This window comes from Loxodonta africana, chromosome 18 (assembly GCF_030014295.1).
Source record: "Loxodonta africana isolate mLoxAfr1 chromosome 18, mLoxAfr1.hap2, whole genome shotgun sequence".
Lineage (NCBI taxonomy): Eukaryota > Metazoa > Chordata > Mammalia > Proboscidea > Elephantidae > Loxodonta > Loxodonta africana.
The window spans coordinates 17,986,962-18,005,553 of record NC_087359.1 but is presented as its reverse complement, the minus strand read 5'-3'; the positions used below and the strand labels follow the sequence as shown (position 1 = coordinate 18,005,553).

The following is an 18,592-nucleotide window of genomic DNA, read 5'->3' as shown; positions in this document are numbered from 1 at the left end:
CCGTGGGGCCATGTGGCTCCATGGGAGAAAGACCTGGCAATCTGCTTCTGTAAAGATTAAAGCCAAGAAAACCTATGGAGCAGTTCTACTCTGTCATACGGGGTCACTGTAAGAGAACCGACTCGAAGGTACACAGCAACGACAACAACTATCAGAAGTAAAGAGTGCAGCCTTTGAAGCACATTAAGATGTAAAAGAGGCTGAATGAAGACCTATATTTTCAGCTTCTTTATGCATTTTGGGGGGGTTTTAGGGCCAACCTTGGGCTGTTACATACTGGGAGCCCTGGCAGCCAAGAGCCCCAGAAGTCCTTGTCCTGATATGGCTCTGCTGTCGTCCCCTTTAAAGGACCTTCAGCACAGGTAGCCATCTGGGGAGGAAGTGATTATTGGGGGCCCCTAGGCAGGGGCAGCCACGCCCCCTCCTTGCTCAACCCATTTATGTTTGAACATGATCAATGAATTGGCTTCGTGCAACTGTAAGAAGTCTCCTTATTCCTTAATTAAGATTGATTTTAGTTTTACTTCCAAGTAGAGGGGGAAATCTAACACCCTTAAAACCGTCCCTCAGGCAAGATAATGAGAAACCTTCCAGGAGGTCCTGAGGTGATTGGAATGGGAATTTCAGAGCTGGCCGCCCCCCCCGCCCCCAGAAGTGGAGGGAGTGTGGATTGAACTTCCGTGGAGCCAAGGGGCCCCTCTCCCACCCGCTGCCGGACTACGGGGCCGTGCAGTCAGTCCAACGTGGTTGATGGCACTTGAGGAGGACACAGCCTGGAGTCGAGCGCAAGAGTGCTGGCCACCCCAGACAGAGGGAGATGAATGTTCCCCTCAAGTTGTTTCTTGGCAGGGATAGAGTCATGCCTTGCATTTTATTAGCAGGAGGGTGGCCTCCCCAGCATCTTGCGCAACAAAGCCTCCGAGGATTCCAGCAATCTTCTGCCCCAGTAGCCAGTCTCATAGGTTCCTCAGGTTTCCTTAAGAGGCAAAGAACAGGTGATTTTTCATTCTTGCTTGACTTCTCGGCAAGTGTCTCTCCGTTTTGATCTGGGCTATGGGAATGTAAGGTGGTTTTCAGATGAGCCAGAGAAAGCATGATTGGGAAAGTGGAAGCACTGCCAAGAAACTGGGGCCATGACTCCAAGCAAAGCACTCATTTTCAGTTCTCCATTTCTCCGCACCCTCCATTAGTGTGTATAGTTGGGAGTGGACCGCAGGTCTGCTTCCTCTCTGGGGGAGGTGAAGGTGCCTGCTGCCCTTCCCAGCAGCTCTGGGAGGGGCCCTTCGTGAATCCGCCTCCTCTGCCACATTGGCAGTGTTACGCAGCATCTATCCTTCCACCTCTCCCGTCTCTGCCCCACACAAAGGCTCCCCCTGGGGGCGAAGTACTGAGTCACCTGGCATCGATTCTACCCCCAGGCTCATTCCCCCTTGAGTAGTCTCCAGCTATCAGCTCATTCCATGCCCTTGCGCCCAGCTGCACTGGAGATAAAGTTTAGCTGTAGACAGGGACATGGAAGCAAGCACGTACAGGTGTAGCTGTGCACACAGACTTACCAGATAAGACCCATCTGGAAAGTTCTTCAGGGAACAACTCTCAGAAGAGAGAATTCTTTGGGCTCATTGGTCTGGTCAGCTCTTAAAATGGCATTTCTTTTTTCTTTGAACCTCCTCCCAACTCCTGCCTCCTTTTGGCGATGAACACATCTCCCCTTCAGCTTTGTGACCACCACCTTTGTGATGGAAGCCATGGCTGCCGCCAACGCTCAGCTCCGCTGGAAGAGGATGGAAAGCCACAAGGTATGTGCAGTGCCCTTGCTCCCGCGGTGGCGACTCCTCCAGAGAGGCTGTTCTCGGTAGCCAGGTCTTTTCCTCATGTTGCATGGGGGGGTCGTTCACAGTGCAGCTTCACCGTCTAGTCCCAGAGCTGAGCTTAATGCCCACATCCACTTTGCAGAGCAGATGCAGCCTTTGCTGTTCTAATGCAGGAACGTAGGTCCCTCCTACCCTCACCCCTTGAGCTAGCTCAGTCATCCTGAACCTTCATAGCTGGGAGCTGAGCTGCAGCTTCTTCCTGAGTGTCTGCCACCTTCTAACGTGGCCATATGGAAGGTTGAAGCAGCCGTGGTAGCCCAATGGTTAAGCACTAGGCTGCTAAACAAAAGCTTAGCAATTCAAACCCACCTAGCCGCTCTACAGGAGAAAGGCCTGGCAATCTGCTCCAATAAAGATTACAGCTAAGAAGACTCTGTGGAACAGTTCTACTCTGTCTTATGGGGATGCTAGGCACCTAACAACAACGTGGAAAGTTGAGAGCTTCCTCATCAAGTACATTCTAGAAGGAGATAACAAAGAAGTGGTTTCTTCATTGGGACTTTTCTGTAGACTCATCAGCTCCTTCTTGTCCCTGTGTGTCCCTTCCACTCTGTCCCGCACCCTCCTAGGAGGAGGAAGAGGACGACTCCTCCTCGGCCTCTGACAGTGATATTCTCATCCAGGACAACTACGAGCGGGCAGAGAAACGGCCCATCCTGTCTGTGCGTAAGTCTCAGAGTTCCGGGCAGGCCTGCACCCCCTCGGGTCCGCGGGGTTCCCTGTCTCCGTGGAGAAGGCCCTGGGGAGTTGCCTGGTGGTTGACACCTAGGAAGGCGCTGTCTGTGGTAGAGTAAAAACAAGGCCCAGGCTTGGACCCTGCTGACTACTGCTTAGTGACATCCGGCAGTTTACTTATCCTCTGGCCCCCGTTTCCCACCTGCAAATAGGGAACGATAAGTCCCATTTCGTGCTGTTAGTGAAATGATTGAATGCCCGGTGCACATGGGAACCTGAGTAAATGTCAGATCTCCAACTTCTCCTCTTCCGCCATCCCACTCCCTCCCTGCACACATGCCCTTGCCTTACCGTCTCCCACCTGATCAAGCCAAGCTGCCAGTAAGAGCCCCTGCTTTCCCTCTCACCCCACAACGAGCATCCCTGGGTTCCCTTGAAATAGGCACCGTCTTAAAGTGTCTCAAGCAGGAAATGTTAGGAAAAGTTCTCTTGAGCATGTGAAACGCTTGGGGATTTCATTATTCTGGAAAATTCTGTGAGCTCAGCAATAGCTTCTGAGCTTTCCCAAGTAGAATCACTTCCTCTGCCTTGTCCTTTGGCTCCACAGAGAGACGTGGAACTTCGAACCTTTTTGAAATCACAGACCGCGTGGAGATGGGACAGATGGCCTCCATGTTCTTCAGTAAAGGTATAAGCCTGGGCCAGTCCAGTTCTGCTCTGTTGGGTGGGACGCAGGGATGGAGGGACAGGGGGAGCAGGTGCTTCCTGTAAACCCAGCACTTGTCACAAGGGTTCCACTTACCACCTGGGCACAGCCCCTTGGCGACCAGGGACGGGACATATGAGAAGGAGCAGAGTGTTGGCCAAGTCCCAGAACATCTGAGAAGCTGCCTTCCTGAGAGGCCTGTACCGCCCCTCATTATTTTCTTGGGTTCCTCCCAGTCCCTGGTATTGGGAACAAAGAGGATTTCTTGCTCGTACACCAAGGCTGTAGACTCCTAAGCAGCGTCCCACCCAGTGGAGCCCATGTAGACTGGCTGGTAGTCTTTCTCGATTGCTTCTGGCTCCTCTCTCTCTTCCCCTGGTGGATTCAGTCTGGGGTGAGACTGCAGCTACCTTTTGACTTGGAGACAGGCTCTGCTACGCACATGCCTGGCCCGAGTCTTCCCGATGGTAACCAGCAGAGGGAGCTAGGAGCCTGTAGGTAGAGTCACCGCCCGGGAATACAAGGGACCAGTCTGTGGTTGTTCGCTTCCTGCTCTACCTGCTCTCAGGTGGGCTTTGGCTGCACTTGAAAAGATCCTGGGTGGTTGGGTGTTCCTGGCGCAACATCTTACACCTGTCTGGCAAATTTTGTTCTTTTGGAGATGAACTAATTTCAGAGTTTATTTTGTTAATGCCCAGACTCGTCCATTTTCCCTTTGTAAAGGGTCAGACACATCCTCAGTAAATCCTTCCCCTGGCAGCTATCTTGGTAGATTTTCTGCCCCTTTGTCGAAGCCCCTCTTTGCAGAGGGGGCGTCTCCACTGATTCTTTGTAGTCTTGAGTGTGGCTGCACAGCTCACACCCAGGAAGTGGGAGGGACCAGAGAAACTGGAATCATCTTGGCTGCCTTTTAGGCTGTTAACAGCATTCAGCTTTTCATTGGTAGTATGATTCAGATGTCCCGTCTGGGAACCCATGGAAGATCAGGCTTGTCCGTGAAAGGTTACCTGGGGGTGCGGTTCCATCCCTCCCTGCCAGACCAATCTCAGAGAGGCTTCAGAGTTCATTAAAACCAAATTGGTTCTGTCTAGCCCACCTCTTGTTCTCTGTGCTTTTCCTTTGTTCCGTTTCTAACACTCTTCATCTCAGAGACTAAGAGCACATAAGCGTGTGCTCCTGGCAGATACATAAAAGGCCCTTTCCAAACACAAGCTTTTTACACAGCCACGGGAGAAAACATGTATCTTTGTAAGCCTCTTGTCTAATTTTTGTGTCTTAATACCAGCCCTTATTTCTTTAAGAGCTCTAGAACTATTGCCTTTTGTCTTTTTTTCCTTTCATGGACTAGACTCTTTGTTGTTGTTAGTTGCCATCAGGATGATTCTGCCTCACGGAGACCCCATGTGAGCAGAGTAGAACTGATCCATAGGGTTTTCAAGGCTATGACTGTTCAGAACCACATCACCAGGCATGTCTTCCAAGGCACTTCTGGGTGAGCTCGAACAACTAACCTTTTGGCTAGTAGTCGAGCACTTGATCGTTTGTACCACTCAGGGACTCCTTTTAATAGAAAAGAGACACATTCACATGAGAACAACCCTCACACCGTAAGAAAGCACCTTCTCATCTGCTGCAGGATTTCTCACATTTGGGGCGGGATCATTCGTTGTAGTTGGGGCTGTTCTGTGCATTGATGGAGGTTTAGTGACATCCCTGGCCTCTGCCGGTTAGGTGCAGTAGACCCCCCAGTCATGACATTGCCAGATGTTCCCAGTGGGGAGTTGAAATAACCCCAGTTGAAAACCCCTGCTTTCCTCTCTTCCCAATTCACAGGTTGTCACCTCCACCAAAGGATTACTAGGCTTCCCTGGGGTCCAGACCCATAAGTGGTAATCAGAAATGCCAGGCCCAGCCCTTGTCCTCTCAGGAAGTTCATTGATCCTCCCATCTTGTGTCTAGTAATGAAATTTATCGATTGGGAAGGGCCTGTGGCAATTGATAAACAGAGCTGACCCTGGCGTCATTGGCAGGTTGAGGGAAGGTTGGGGACAGGGACGGGGGCGAGGCCTCCTCCCAGAGAATTTTGGCATTGGAGCAGAAAGGCAGCCAGAGCGTGGGCTGCACCTGGAGCCTGGGGAATGATTGACAGGCAGACCCCAGGGGCCCCTGCACTTGGACTTCGAGCCTCTCTCTGACGGGTCAGGGACAGACGTGCCAAGTGAGATGTTAGAAAAGCGGGAACTAAGGCCTTCCTGGCTCCCTTCAAGAATCGTGCCTTCCCAGTCTTCTCTCCCTCAGATGCCTCAGAGCAGAGCCGACCTCAAATAGCCCAGGAGTAACATGTCCTAGACTTTCCCCTGGGAACCCTGGCGGCTCTTGTGAGCCACCAGGATGAGAAGGGAACTGTCACTTCATTTCTCTTTCTGTTCTCAGAGAAGCCAGCAGCTCAAGAACAGTGACATCGAAAACTCGAGCCATCAGTCTGGGCAGGAGTTTGAGATGGACTGTCTGGGGCTACAGCTCCTGATGCTGGAGAGGCCTTGCTGCTCTTCTCAGAGCACTTGCCCTTGAGCTTGCTGGCCAGAGCCAGCAAGGTAGCACAGGTGGGTTCTTCTGACTGTACAATATAAGGGACGTTCAGCAGCTGCCTGTGAAGCAGGTCTCTGATGGAATCAGGACTGGAACCCTGGTTCCCGCTTCTAGTTCAGGCTTCTTCTGCAGTGGAGGGGACAGAGTTTGTCTCTGTAGAGGGAGCTCCAGCACCACGTGGCCCCCAGAGCCAGCATCGTACCTTGCAGACGCAGCTCAGCCCAGGCTCCTGTCTTCCCTTTCTCCTGCTGCAGTCCAGGCCACCTCCTTCCCACAAGGTGCTTGAGGACTGGATCAGTGTCAGAGTGAGGGCTTTTATAAACCGAGGGCTTTTACTCTATTGATTTCAACCTTAGAGGGCTGGGCCATTTCCTGTTACCTTCTTTTTGCTTCTCAGTTCTTTAGTAGAGATGTTTTGTCTAGAGCCCTGTTGTTCGGCTTCACTGGGGGCCAGAAATGCTCTGGGTTTGGGCTCCCAGCACAGAGATCCCCTCTTCCTCCTCCCCGTCCTCTCCCTCCTCCTCCTCTTCTCCCTCCTCCTCCTCCTCCAAGCCTTCCTGAGCTCCAAGGTGCCTCCCGTTCCTCCCCACCGAAGCCCACACCTCACACTCCCCTTAAACCTGTCCTTACTTGGAAGTTGTTCGGTTCGCCCAGCCTCTCTCAGCCCTCTCTCAGGCGAAAGTCGCAAACAGCTGTGTCTCCTGCCACTGTCACAGTGTCGCCAGCTAGAAGCAGAAACAACTTCTGGGTCATCTTTTCACTCTTTTTGTAGAGAGTGAGCAGCATTGAGAACTGAACTGTGGAAGAGGAAGAGATTTTGTCAAAACAGAATGTCAACACCTCTCCCCTGACACCTGACTGGTTAACTTGGTTTCTTCCAGTGGGTGTCAACCTGTTCTATTTCTGCATCATCATTTACCTGTATGGGGACCTGGCCATCTACGCTGCCGCCGTGCCCTTCTCCCTCATGCAGGTGACCTGGTGAGTGTACCCCCGCCCCCCACTGGCCATAGCCCAAGGGGCTTCCTCAGCCAGGCAGTGCACAGTGTTCAGAAGCACAGCGCCAACAAATCCATCAGTGTCAGAGAAATGTCAATGCCCCAGGCCCTTTTCTGCACAAACAACAGCCAGCTGTGCCTCTGCCCTGGCCTTGCTCTTAGGGAGGGGAAGGACCAAGGATACATCCCACACTGCCCACCGGAAGCTAACCAGGATTCCCACCTGCTCGTCAGGGAACAGTGCTATGGGGACGATGGCACGTGTCCAAAAAGACAGGAAAACAGAATTTGTGAAAAGTCTTATTACTGGAGCCGAAGCAGCTGTGAGGGGAGGTGGCAGTTCAGCTATCGCTGATAACTAATGTCCCGTCAGGAGCCCTGGTGGTGCAACAGTTAAGCTCTCAGCTGCTAACCAAAAGGTCGGCTGTTCGAACCCACCCAGCGCCCCATGGGAGAAAGACCTGATTATCTGCTTCCGTAAAGATTACAGACTAGGAACCCTTGTGGGTCATTTCTACTCTGTCACGTGAGGTCGCTATGAGATGGCACCTAACAACAACTGTTCCATCAAGGAGCCCTGGTTGCGCAGTTGTTAAACGCTGGGCTGCTAACCAAAAGGTCAGCGATTCAAACCCACCCAGTGGCTCCGCAGGAGAAAGAACTGACAGTCCACTCCTATAAAGGTTAACCTCTTGCCACTGAGTCGATTCTGATTCATAGCAAAGCAGTAGGGCAGAGAGCTGCTCCATAAGGTCTCCAAGACTGTCATCTTTACGGAAGCAGACTGCCACGTCTTTCTGCCATAGGGTGGCTGGTGGGTTTGAACCACTGACTTTCCAGCTCATTGCTTAACCACTGTGCCACCAGGGCTCCTACCCCATAAAGATTATGGCCTAGAAAACTCTATGGGCAGCTCTCCTCCGTCACTTGGGGTCACTATGATTCGGAATCAACAGCGCCCGACAACAGCAACAAGGTTCTGTCTCCTTCAGACTGGGTCGGGCGGGCTGCGCTGAGCCTGGCGTCTGCCGTTGCTCTCTCTCAGCAGCGCCAGTGGCAATGACTCCTGTGGTGTGGAAGCTGACACCAGGTACAATGACACCGACCTGTGCTGGGGTCCCATCCGCCGAGTTGACGCCTACCGCATCTACTTGGTGAGTGTCCTCCCCGCTGCCCCTCTGTCCTGGGGGCCAAGGCTGCTGGAACTTCCATTCCTTTCTGGAAGAACCCTTTCCCCAGAAAGGAGGGTCTCCACATCTCCACACACTGGTTAACTATCCCGTCACTCTGGTTAATTACCAACGCCCTGCTCTTGGGCAGAAATGGATCCTATCACTAAGACATTAAAGACTCTAGTCCCCAAAGTGTCCTGGCCACCAGGGCTCAAAGTCATACATGATTTAGAGTTGGTGTAAGGGCATTGCCAGTTCCAGGGCCACGAACTCTTGTGAACTTAGTGTGTGAGAGGCATTCTCAGCCAAACTCAGTAAGAGTGTTGATCTATCCTTCTAGACGCATCGCGTGTTTTGACCTTACCCTTGCCAGCCCAAGAGCATATGGGTAGATGATGGGTTTTCTGGCTGGGCAGATAGGACCAATCTATCTACAGTTGACCGTGATGATACACAAGCCCTCCAGACAGGAAAGGAGCAGCCCAGCCATCTCCCTGTCTTCCCTCCTCCTGGCAAACAAGGAAGAAGATGAATCTCTAAGCTTGTTCTTGATTGCCTTATGCCGTGGGTGGGGAAAGTCAGAGCTGAATAATACGCTGGCCGGGTCTTGGGTAATAAGATACAAAACCCAGGGCAGTTATTTATCTCTGCCTGCTTTGCAGACGGGACTCAGAAACATTTCCCTTTAACTTTTGCAGTATCTATTAATATTCTCTGCCTCCTCTTGGTCCACTTCAGCCCTGACACAGATTTAGGTGTGCTAGGTGACACACAGTTTGACACATGGGCACTTAGCTGATTTGGAGGGGGAGGTGGGGGCCGGAAGAGATCCAAGCCTCGAGAGGAGCTGGCCTCTGGACTTAATTGTGCCTCTGCTGGCAGAGATCCCACCGGGTCCTGCCAGCCGTGTTCTCTGGGTCTGCATGTGTTAACCCCAAGGGCCGCTGAGCAGCATTTTTGCCTTCCCAGCCTGCCCTGGGACATGCTGAGGAAGCCTGGGGTCTAGGTCTCGAGAGAGGCTCGTTTCCTCTGCGTTCCCAGAGCCGTCGGATGTTCTGCTTTTCCTCTTGCACGTTCAGCTAAGACTGGGAATTTGGTTTCTAGTGGGAAGTTTTGAGGATTAAATGAGATAACTTATGCAAGTAGTTGGCATAAGCCGTCATTGTTGACTCCTGTCAAGTCAGTTCCGACTCACAGTGACCCCGTGTGTGCAGAGTAGAACTGCTCCATAGGGTTTTCAAGGCTGGGACCTTTCGGAAGCAGATCTCCAGGCCCATTTTCCAAGGCACCTGTGGGTGGGTTCGAACCGCCAGTGTTTCAGCTAGGAGTCGACAGCTTAACTGTTTATGCCACCCAGGGATCCTGGATCTTGGTTTTTAATAGGATTGACTCTCAGGTTCCCCTACGGCATGTCCAGTGGGAATTTGGTAGCGAGTTAATTGCCTGGCGCCCGCCCTACTTCTCCAGCCATGAGGGTGGGCAGAGTCACCGAGCAGGGCAGCCAGGAGAGCTGGGCCCCGGGCTAACATAGTGAAAGCCTGTTCGCCTCTCAGCATTGCACAGAGCATGACTGGTCAAGTTAGCACAGGTAGTAGGTATAGGGGAGCCCTGGTGGCACAGTGGTTAAGTGCTTGGCTGCTAACCAAAAGGTCAGCGATTCAAACTCACCAGCCACTCCATGGGAAAAAGATGTGGCAGCCTGCTTCCATAGAGATTACAACCCAGGAGACCCTGTGGGGCAGCTCTACTGTCACGTCGGGTGGACAATGGGATATTAGTAGGGGTAAGGACCCGTCTGGCTCTCTAACCAGGTAGATGTGCAAAAGGAGGAGGAGGACACTGGAGCATGTCTGGGGCAAAGGGACAGCAGCAGAGCCCTCAGGTGGGCCTCCCCTGGAGGAGGGTGCCGGGCTCTGCGTCAGATCTACCGGTCATGCTCCCCCTCCCCCAGCAAACTAGATACTGAGCACGGGGAATATTGGCTGCTGCCATTTGCCTGGTCAGTTATTTAGCAGCAGCATTATTGCCTTATTGTTCCTTCAGTTATTCCTATAAACCTTCCACATGATGGAAGCCTCCCTTCCCGAGTCTCAATAACTCTTTGACCAAACACAGAAGGAACCCTTCCGGAAGACAGACGGGCATTAATTACTGCCTTCATCTCCCAGATACTGCACTTATAACTCAGAGAGCTAATTGTCATCCACGCCTGCGAAAGCTACAGGAATAGGAGGCGGAGGGTGGTGTGCGGAAACACAACCACCCAGCTGGAGCCTGCTCGCTCTGAGTGGTTGGCACTGTCACTCCCCCCGTCCCAGACCCTGCCGGGGGGCTTTGGTTTCCTCAGAAAGTGTTTGCTTCAGTTGTCCTCTCCTGTCTTTTTTGGGGAAATTCAGAGCAGATGGACTTATGCGTTGCATTTGCATCAGAAGTTTTTTACAATTTTGTGTGTGGCTCCCAAGGTCCTGGTTGTTGCTGGGTGGCACCAACGGTTAAGCCTTCAGCTGCCTACTGAAAAGTTGGCGGTTCAAGTCCACCCACAGGCACCTCGGAAGAAAAGCCTGGCAATCTACTTCTGAAAGATCACAGCCATTGAAAACCCTCTGGAGCGCAGTTCTACTCTGACACTCATGGAGTCACCACGAGTCAGAGTTGGCTCAGTGGCAGCTGGTTTGGTTTTGGCCCCAAAGTCTAAGGTTCCTCTGGAGCAATACCTCCTGACCCTCAGAACGGGGTGCTCCCGGTCTCTCTGCAGGCCTCCTCCTCTCTCAGGGAGTTGGAAGTGGCCAAGCCACAGGAGGGAGAACTTGGCAAAAGTCTCAGTCTCTCCTCTGTCCTGAGTTCTCAATGGCAGGTGGTGGCAGCATCTCCCTTCACCCTCAAGTCTGACCTGCAGGGCTTAGCCCTGTTTGTATGATAACGGTCAGGGGCAGCCAGTCCTAGTTCCAGCAAGTGACATCTTCTAGTAGGGAGGAGGGTCGTCTTTTTGCCTTGCCCCCCCACGCCATCATTCGCATTTCGAGGGTTGTCCATCCTTTCTGGAGACGCCCACTGCGCCCATCCCTGCAAGCTGCTTCTGATTTTGCTGCCAGCCAGACTTCACCCAGAATGTTCCAAAAATCACTGGGGTGATGGGGAGCGGGGGAGGAATTTAGAGCACCTTTAGGTGCACAAATCATTTCTTTGCCTCAGGTAAATGACACACCTATCCTACCTGCGTCTTTCAGAGGACCTGGTAATAAGCACTCCTTCATTGCTGTTCTGAGACAATGCGTTCTGGAGGATGGAGATACAGCTTTATCCTGTGGTTTAATTTTCAGTGAGTCCCCTGCAAATTCTCTCTTCTCTTTTTTCCTGGGACTGCTTCTGAGATGCACACCCAGGATGAGAATACTTGGGATATTAACTGTCTCCAGGGGCCGGCTTGTGAGCAGCATCATGATTATTTACGAGAAGGTGGCTTGCTCCACCAGTAGCCACCAGTTGCCTCCCAAAGCCCTTGACCTTAACCAATGGAGAATTCCTCCTCCACCCTGCCCATGACCTCCGTCCACATCCTGTGCTTCCCATGGCAGCTAACGTGAGTCAGATTCTCCCTCTCCTTCCTTTCCAGCCACAAGAGCTGGGGGCTAGGAGGCTGGGGTCCCGTGAGTCACTCGGGCGTCTGCAGCTGGAGCCAGCTGTAATTTGGGCCCTGGGAATTATCATTAGGGCCCTAGGAGTTGTCATTGGGATCTGTTTTCAGCAGGCTGTGGCATCTTGGGCCCTCCACCTGTCCCTTCTGCTCCTTTGAAGAATGAAACGGGAAAGTGTTCGATGCCCTGGCTCTTTCAAATGCTAACTTTGCCTCCAGGCTGGGAATGCTCTCTGCAGAGCATCTCTAACTTTGGTAGGAAACGAAATCAGAAATGAGCATTTCGTTCTTTCCTCTGCAGGGAGGAGGAGCCAGGGTCCGCTGGTGAAGTGGCGGGATTGGGTAGAAATCAGACCATCCTGTGTGTCTGGAAGGCCGTGTACCACTGGTTCCTGGCGTCATGGACACTGCCAGGTGCTCCTCTTCTCTTTCTCACTCCTGCAGTGGTCCCCAGCCCATCCTTCTCGCCCCTTGCCTGGGCCTTGGACCCTTTCTGACCTCCTTGAGTGTCAGAGGGAAGCCCTGAGGTGGGGGGGACCACCCCGGTGCTGAAAGCCCTGGCCGGTTCAAGAGAGAGATGGCCTCCACTGCTCCAGGTGGACAGATGCTGCTGGGTCACAGGCAGCCCAGCAGGTACTGGCCACGTGGAGCTGGGAGCGCAGATGGCGGAGCGGAGCTTATCCTGGCTGGAGCCCCGTCTGCAAACTGGCCGTGTTGAGCAGGGGGCCCTCGTTGGCTGCCTTGGGACAGGACAAGGTCACCCTGCTTGTCGTCCTGCCTTGAATGCAGGAGCTGTGAAGCCGCCTCCAGGGCCCAGGTGACACAGAGAGGCTGCCGCCTTCAAGCACCGGCACGTGGCCAGCCACCCTCCACAGGAGGAGGACTTCCTCCCAGACTCCCTTCCAGATCCCGTTAAAGAGTAAGGTGTGTATCATGGGGGGCAGTGGCAGGAGTTTGGTCTGCCAGACTGTCTTCTAGAGGAGAGGGTCAGTGAGAGATTGAGGGTCAAGTTCACATTGGAAGGGTCCTTCCAGCCATCACCAAGAGGCCTGTCTTCTCTTTCTCTGCTATCTCATTTCATCCAGGCTCAGCCTTAGCACAGCCACACTTGTCTTCGTTGGTTCATAACACTTAACATGACGTGCCGTCCCCTTCGTAAAACCACACTGTTGCTTCCTAAAATAGTGCCAGGCAAGGGGGAAAGATCCTTCATTGTGAGGGGCAGAAGAGGGAGTCATGCGCCCCATGGCAGTGCCACATGCCACTTTGTGAATCTTCCTGCCCACCACGGCTTGTCTGGCATTTGGACCACACGTCACCTGTTACGTCGACGTTTCTCATTCAGTCCTCCCAACAACCCCGGGAGGTACGGGTGTCCAGGGCTTCAAACTGGTTCTTCCCAGTTCAGACATGGTTGAGCAAACAAAACTGGAACAGACCTAATTTTTTAAAATTTGGGAGAACCGGAACAGGAAAAATTACCTTGAAACCCTGCTAGAAACCTAATCTCCCTCTTAGAAAACAAAGGCAGTTTTCACACTTTATAGCAACCAGACCTCTTGCCCATAGGATTTTGAGCAGAGTCGGAAAACAGCAGTGCCCCACTCAAAGATGCTTGCCAACGGCACTGCTTTGAATGTATGTCGCTCTCCATGGTCCTGCCAGGGATCCAATCTCATGCATCAGGCACCTGAGGGGGCTCACTACACCTCTTCGGAGTCTCCCATGCCAGGGATCTTGGTCATAATTTTTCCTGTTCTGATTATCATTGTGTATCACCCAAATTGTAAAAATTCAAGTCTGTTCCGGCTTAGCTTCTTCAACTATGACTGAACCAGTTCGGAACCCTGGTGGCATCATCCCATTTTACAGCAGAGAAAACAGACTCAGTGGCTGGCCTCCCCAGGGTCGCAGAGCAGCAGCAGAGACAGGAGCAGGCTCTTGACTCTTAGCTGGGCCCCCTGTCCCTGGTAACCAGAAGCACTTGCACTGATGCCCCGCGTCTCAGGCGGGCTGAGCTCCCTTCCAGGGCAACCCCCTCTGTGAGGGACGAATAGGAAGGGCGGATGGGCTGCTTGTCCACCTTGGGAGCTGGGAGCTTGTGGAGGGTGGTGACGACGCGCCCCCTGGGCGGTGTCTGCCCAGTGACCTGTGCCTTCATGGCCTGCCCATCCACATGGCTGACTCACTGCCCTCCAGCTGCTCCTTGCTCTTCGTGGCGACATGGGCTTTTTCTGTTCTCTTGAGTAGTGCTGGGATCGGGCACCCCTTCCAAGGATGTCCCTTCCTTTGCTTTGGGCTCTCTCTCTGCTCTTTCAGCTCCAGCCACGGTACCCCAGGGCTGTGGCATCTGCTAATAAGTGGGTCACCACTGCCATCCGATGAATATTTATCCTTACCAATTCTGGGGCAGGAGGTGGCCTAGAGGCCTTCAGGACTTGTTGCCTTGGGGCAACAAGTGTCAGAAGTGGCAGGGACTTAACAGGAGAGGGGGCTCTTGGGGCCACCGCAGTGCACAATGCCAGGGCAGCGCTGGTGTCGTTTACTACATTGGTCGGGTTCCCAAGGCACAGACCCAGTGGCGTACAGTGTGGCCACTGCCCTGGATTTGTGCAGTGTCAGGCAACTGGAGAGGGAGGGTATGGTTAGATAGGGGAGACAGGCCCATGGGGTGAGCAGCCCTCTCAGAGGAGTCTGATGGGCTGGTTCCATCTGAAACAGAAACCAGGGCCAAAGCCCGTTAAGTGGCAGCCACCCCTGTGAGTACTGTGTGGGTTCTGGTGACTGCTGGCCTCGTGTGGCGGCAACGGCTTTCCCATCTCTGGACAGTGTCCACCTGTCCTGTCTGACACCCATGAGTTAGGACCCAGCCTGACACTAAAGCAGAACCTGCCACAAGGTGGTTCCTGGCCACCTGGGAGGGGGCCTGGGACATGGTGGTGCCTCCATAACAAGAGGGTGACCATTTGGGGACTGTCTTCTCTCCCCAGTGTGCCCCTTGTCAGCTGCTCCTTCAGTCCCGGGGACTCCAGAGAAGTCGGTTTTGTTTTGCCTCGTGCTCTCTTCTCCCCACTGGTTTGTGGAAAGGAGCCCAGCAGGATGGGGTGGCCGTCGCAGGTGCAGCGAGCGTAGTCATTCTCCTGGCCTGCTGCTGCTTCTCGAAGTAGAGAGCCACATTTGACAGGGGTCTGCAATACCTCTGCCAGCTGCAGGTACCAACATGGCATCAGGAAGATTCACATCCCAGGGCACAGTTCAGCCCTCTGCTTATGTCCCCTGGGCTTGGGGCTCAGGGAAGGGTGAATTTCTCCCCCACCCCCCAAAACTGTGCGCCCACTGCCCAGATGGGACCAGCTCTCATCCTGAATGCAGCTCAGCTTCAGGCGGTGAGCAGCGCACACACTGAAATGACTGACTTTAAGGGATTAGCTTGTCTTTTTCTTTTTCAAGGAAACCTACAATACAGGGACAGGCCTGTGTTTTTCTCTTTTTTTCTTTCCTAGGGAGCTGTACCTATCTTGTACTGAGAATGGCTTCTTGGTTTGGGGTTTGCTTTCCATCCCCCACCCCAGCCTTTTCCAGGTGAAATTCAGATTGTCCTATCACTCACCCTGACACAGCAACAGTCTTCCCAACTCCTGCCAAGGGGCCTCCTGAGCCCCCACCATCCACCCATCGCCATCGTCTGGGTACAGCCCCCAGGCCATCCCCAACACCTGTCCCACAGCTGCCCAACATTGTTCCAGATAGACCCCACTTTCTGCGGAGACCTGGGTGGACCCCTCCATCGCCCTCGCCCCCAGCCACTCTGTGTGTTGGGCTTCCTCCTCCAGCTCAGTGGAAGGATGGTGGTTTTTGTTTTTAATGCAGCTGTCAGGAACCTGGGCTCTGTCGGCTGGCGTTAAGCCCACCATCCATCATGCCCCATGTCCTGTCTACACAGGACCTGACATGCTGGCTTAGAGGACAATGCTGGGTCCCCGGTGACTTGTCTCCGTGCTCTCAGTAAAAAGACCAGGTTACAGAGTCCTGAGTCACAGGGAGAGGGAATAGTCTCTGTGGACAGACCCCATCACCACGTCCCCGGGAACGGCCTTGCCAGGTGAGCTGGGGTCCTTAGGGCTCCACCTCATTCTACTGGCTACGGGGACTTTTCTTTCCAGCTCCGGAATCAGGCGGCCTGCTCAGACCCCTCCCCATTATGGCAGTCTGGTCTCTCTGCCCCTCTTGTTAGAATGCCCCAGATTTCTCTGCCTTCTTTTCACTGCCTGGAAAGTAACAAGTTCACAAGTTCACCTTGCAAACGCCACTCACCTGGAGCAAGCCGAGTTTACCGCTGGGCATGTGGGAAGATGGCATTTGACCCCGTTCACCCCCCATCCCACACGGGGAACTGGAATGAGATGGGAAAGGTTATCTTGTATGTCATAACCTTGCATCCCCACCCTCCAGCACTCAACTCTTAAGAAACCCCATTATATGAAAATCCAAATGTATAAAACAAACCGGGGTGGAGGGGCAGTAATTATTTGTGATAAAATGATCCAAGCTTCTCTTAGTGCTTCATTCCCCTGGTGCATTTAAGATGGGAGTCTGAGAATAAGCTTTTATAAATAGAACTTTGAGGAGCCTGTCTTCTCGTGTAAAGAGAAGTGCCCCGTACTCCTGTATAAAGGAGCAGAAACCCAAAGCCCTGTTTACAATGCCAGGGAAACAGGCAGAAGAGGGGCCAGGGTAGGTATCGCAGGCAGCCTGCCTAAAGAATAACTAGGGCAGGCTTCACAGAGCTGATTCAGTACAGACCCACGGCTCACACGAGGCACAGGCCAGTTTGGTTGGGAAGCTTCCAGATAGATCTCCATGGGGCACACTCATCCTGCTGGGGGACCTTCTGCACTGTGCTTTTTCAGGACCAGTTTGCACACACGTCACACTGATCCCAGGCAGACCCTGAGCAGGAGGCTGCAGCCCTCTTTGCTGAGTGGTGCGCTCAGGGACACCAGCCTGGTGCGCCTCACTCCCCAAGCTCCAAGGCTGGTTCTGGCCGCAGACCCGGGGTGTGCTTTCAAGTCATTCCCCCCAGGAAGCTTCCAAAACTTGGCAGCCCTTGCCATCTTCACAGTCAACTCTCCCTCCGCTTACAAACCTCCCATTTCTGGGCAGAGAATTAAAAATGACCCAGCAGTACCACAGAAGAAAGGCCTGGCAACCTGCTTCCATTAAGATTACAGCCAGGAAAAGCCTATGGAGCTGTTCTCTGCACGTGGAATTGCCATGAGTCGGAATCACCTTGAGGGCAGCCACCAAGAAGCCTAAGTAAATGTCCCAGTTGTTGATTTCAGATCCTCTCCTTTTTTTTTTCCTTAATTTCCAAAAGTGCAGGAAAAAAAACTAAGTAATCTGGCAGCCACCCAGTCGTTGTATAGTAACGTTGACTATTCTTGAGGATGTCGTTTTAACTGGAGTGGAACCTATCCCACTCGGTGTTTCTTGGGTCCTTCCGTGGCTCACTCAGTCTGTGGTACCTGACGAGGATCCTGCTAGGCATTGTGAGGCTGTGCTGCTTCCTGCACGAAGCTCCCTCTCTGTTACCGTGTATTATCTGCAGAGCCTGGCATCTCCCTAAATGACGCCCCGGGACCCTGGCGGTAATTTTTTAAGTAAATCAGGCAGTCATTCTCAAGTAATAGCTGTGCGCCTCTGCGTTGCTGCTACACCAGCCGGCAGCACTGGCCCTGCCGGTGGGGGCAAAGCAACACCTGTGGGCAGAGAATAAAAAGTTCTGTGTGCAAGTTCTTCCGGCTGCACCCTGGCCCCAAGGAGAAAGAACGAACCTAGCAACACCAAAGGGTTGGAATCCTGAGGGGAGACTCAGGTATTGGGGCATTAGGCAGAACTGAGCAGTTAGGGTGCGTGTTAATGAGGACATCTGATTAACTAGCATGAGCTTGGGATGTCTTGTGGATTAGTCTAGAGTCAACCAAGATGCATTTTAATAAGCCTTCAGATGCAGAGAGTGGTACCGCAGAGGGAGCTGCTGAGCAGATGCGTCTTGAAGGGTCACACCACAGAGCACGGGACATGTAGTCTGGCTGTGAGGTGAACTTGCCTTAGCCACCAATTGAGACATTCTCTGAAAACCTTTACGAGAACGTGGGCTGGATGCTGGGCCTAGATGGGAGGTACCTTCCTCTCCTCACTGCTGCAGGAGGCTGTTTCACCTAAGAGACAGGTAGCCTGTCTCTAGGAAGACTTCCCAGCTGTTTCCCATTCCCCAGATCCGGGGCAAGAGTCTCAGCTGTGTTTCTCAGAGTTTGGTTCCAGAAAATGCCCTTGGGCACTTGTTAAAAACAGAGACTCCTAGGCCCCACCCCAGACCTAATATAGCCAAGTCTAAGGGCATTGAGGAAACCCTGGTGGTGTAGTGGTTAAGAGCTACGGCTGCTAACCAAAGGTTGGCATTTCAGATCCACCAAGCACTCCTTGGAAACGCTATGAGGCAGTTCTACTCTGTCTTACCGGGCTGTTATAAGTCAGAATCGACTCAACAGCAACGGGTTTAGGGTTTTTTTTTTTGCTTTGTTTTTTGATTTCTAAGGACTCGAGACCCAGGAACCTGCATGCTTAGCCAGCTCTGGCGGTTCTGGGCAATGGCCTCTCACTGTGCACACGGTCCTGCTAGCCCTGTATGTCCCAGGCAGGGGACGCTTTGCTTTCCGTGATGGATCACTTCCAAGGCGCAGTTGTAGAGCAGGGTCGGGGCTGTCGTGTGTGCAGGGAACCTGCTCCAGGGAAGGGTCCAACTAGCCTGGCCTAACAAGTAGCGGATTGCAGCTGATGCCTCAGGTGCTTGAGCAGTGGAGAGGGAACAGCTCTGCTCCTGTTCTACTCAGGCTGTTCCAGAGACTGAGTGTCCACAGAAGAAAGGTTCCAGCAGTACCCCC

At 53.0% G+C, this 18,592-nt stretch overlaps 1 protein-coding gene across 5 annotated transcripts in view; it reads left to right on the top strand.

Moving 5' to 3' along the window:
- Nucleotides 1-18,592, top strand: part of TMEM104 (transmembrane protein 104) — a 69,950-nt gene that overhangs the window by 13,637 nt on the left and 37,721 nt on the right. For 4 of the 5 annotated variants that reach the window (XM_010596970.3, XM_064270793.1, XM_064270792.1 and 1 more), the window contains 5 exons: nt 1,718-1,799; nt 2,444-2,540; nt 3,157-3,237; nt 6,726-6,825; nt 7,888-7,996. In XM_010596970.3, coding sequence (XP_010595272.1) covers nt 1,718-1,799; nt 2,444-2,540; nt 3,157-3,237; nt 6,726-6,825; nt 7,888-7,996 — 469 coding nt within the window. The remainder of the gene's footprint in view (nt 1-1,717; nt 1,800-2,443; nt 2,541-3,156; nt 3,238-6,725; nt 6,826-7,887; nt 7,997-18,592) is intronic. The other variant, XM_023556911.2, reaches the window with a different exon arrangement.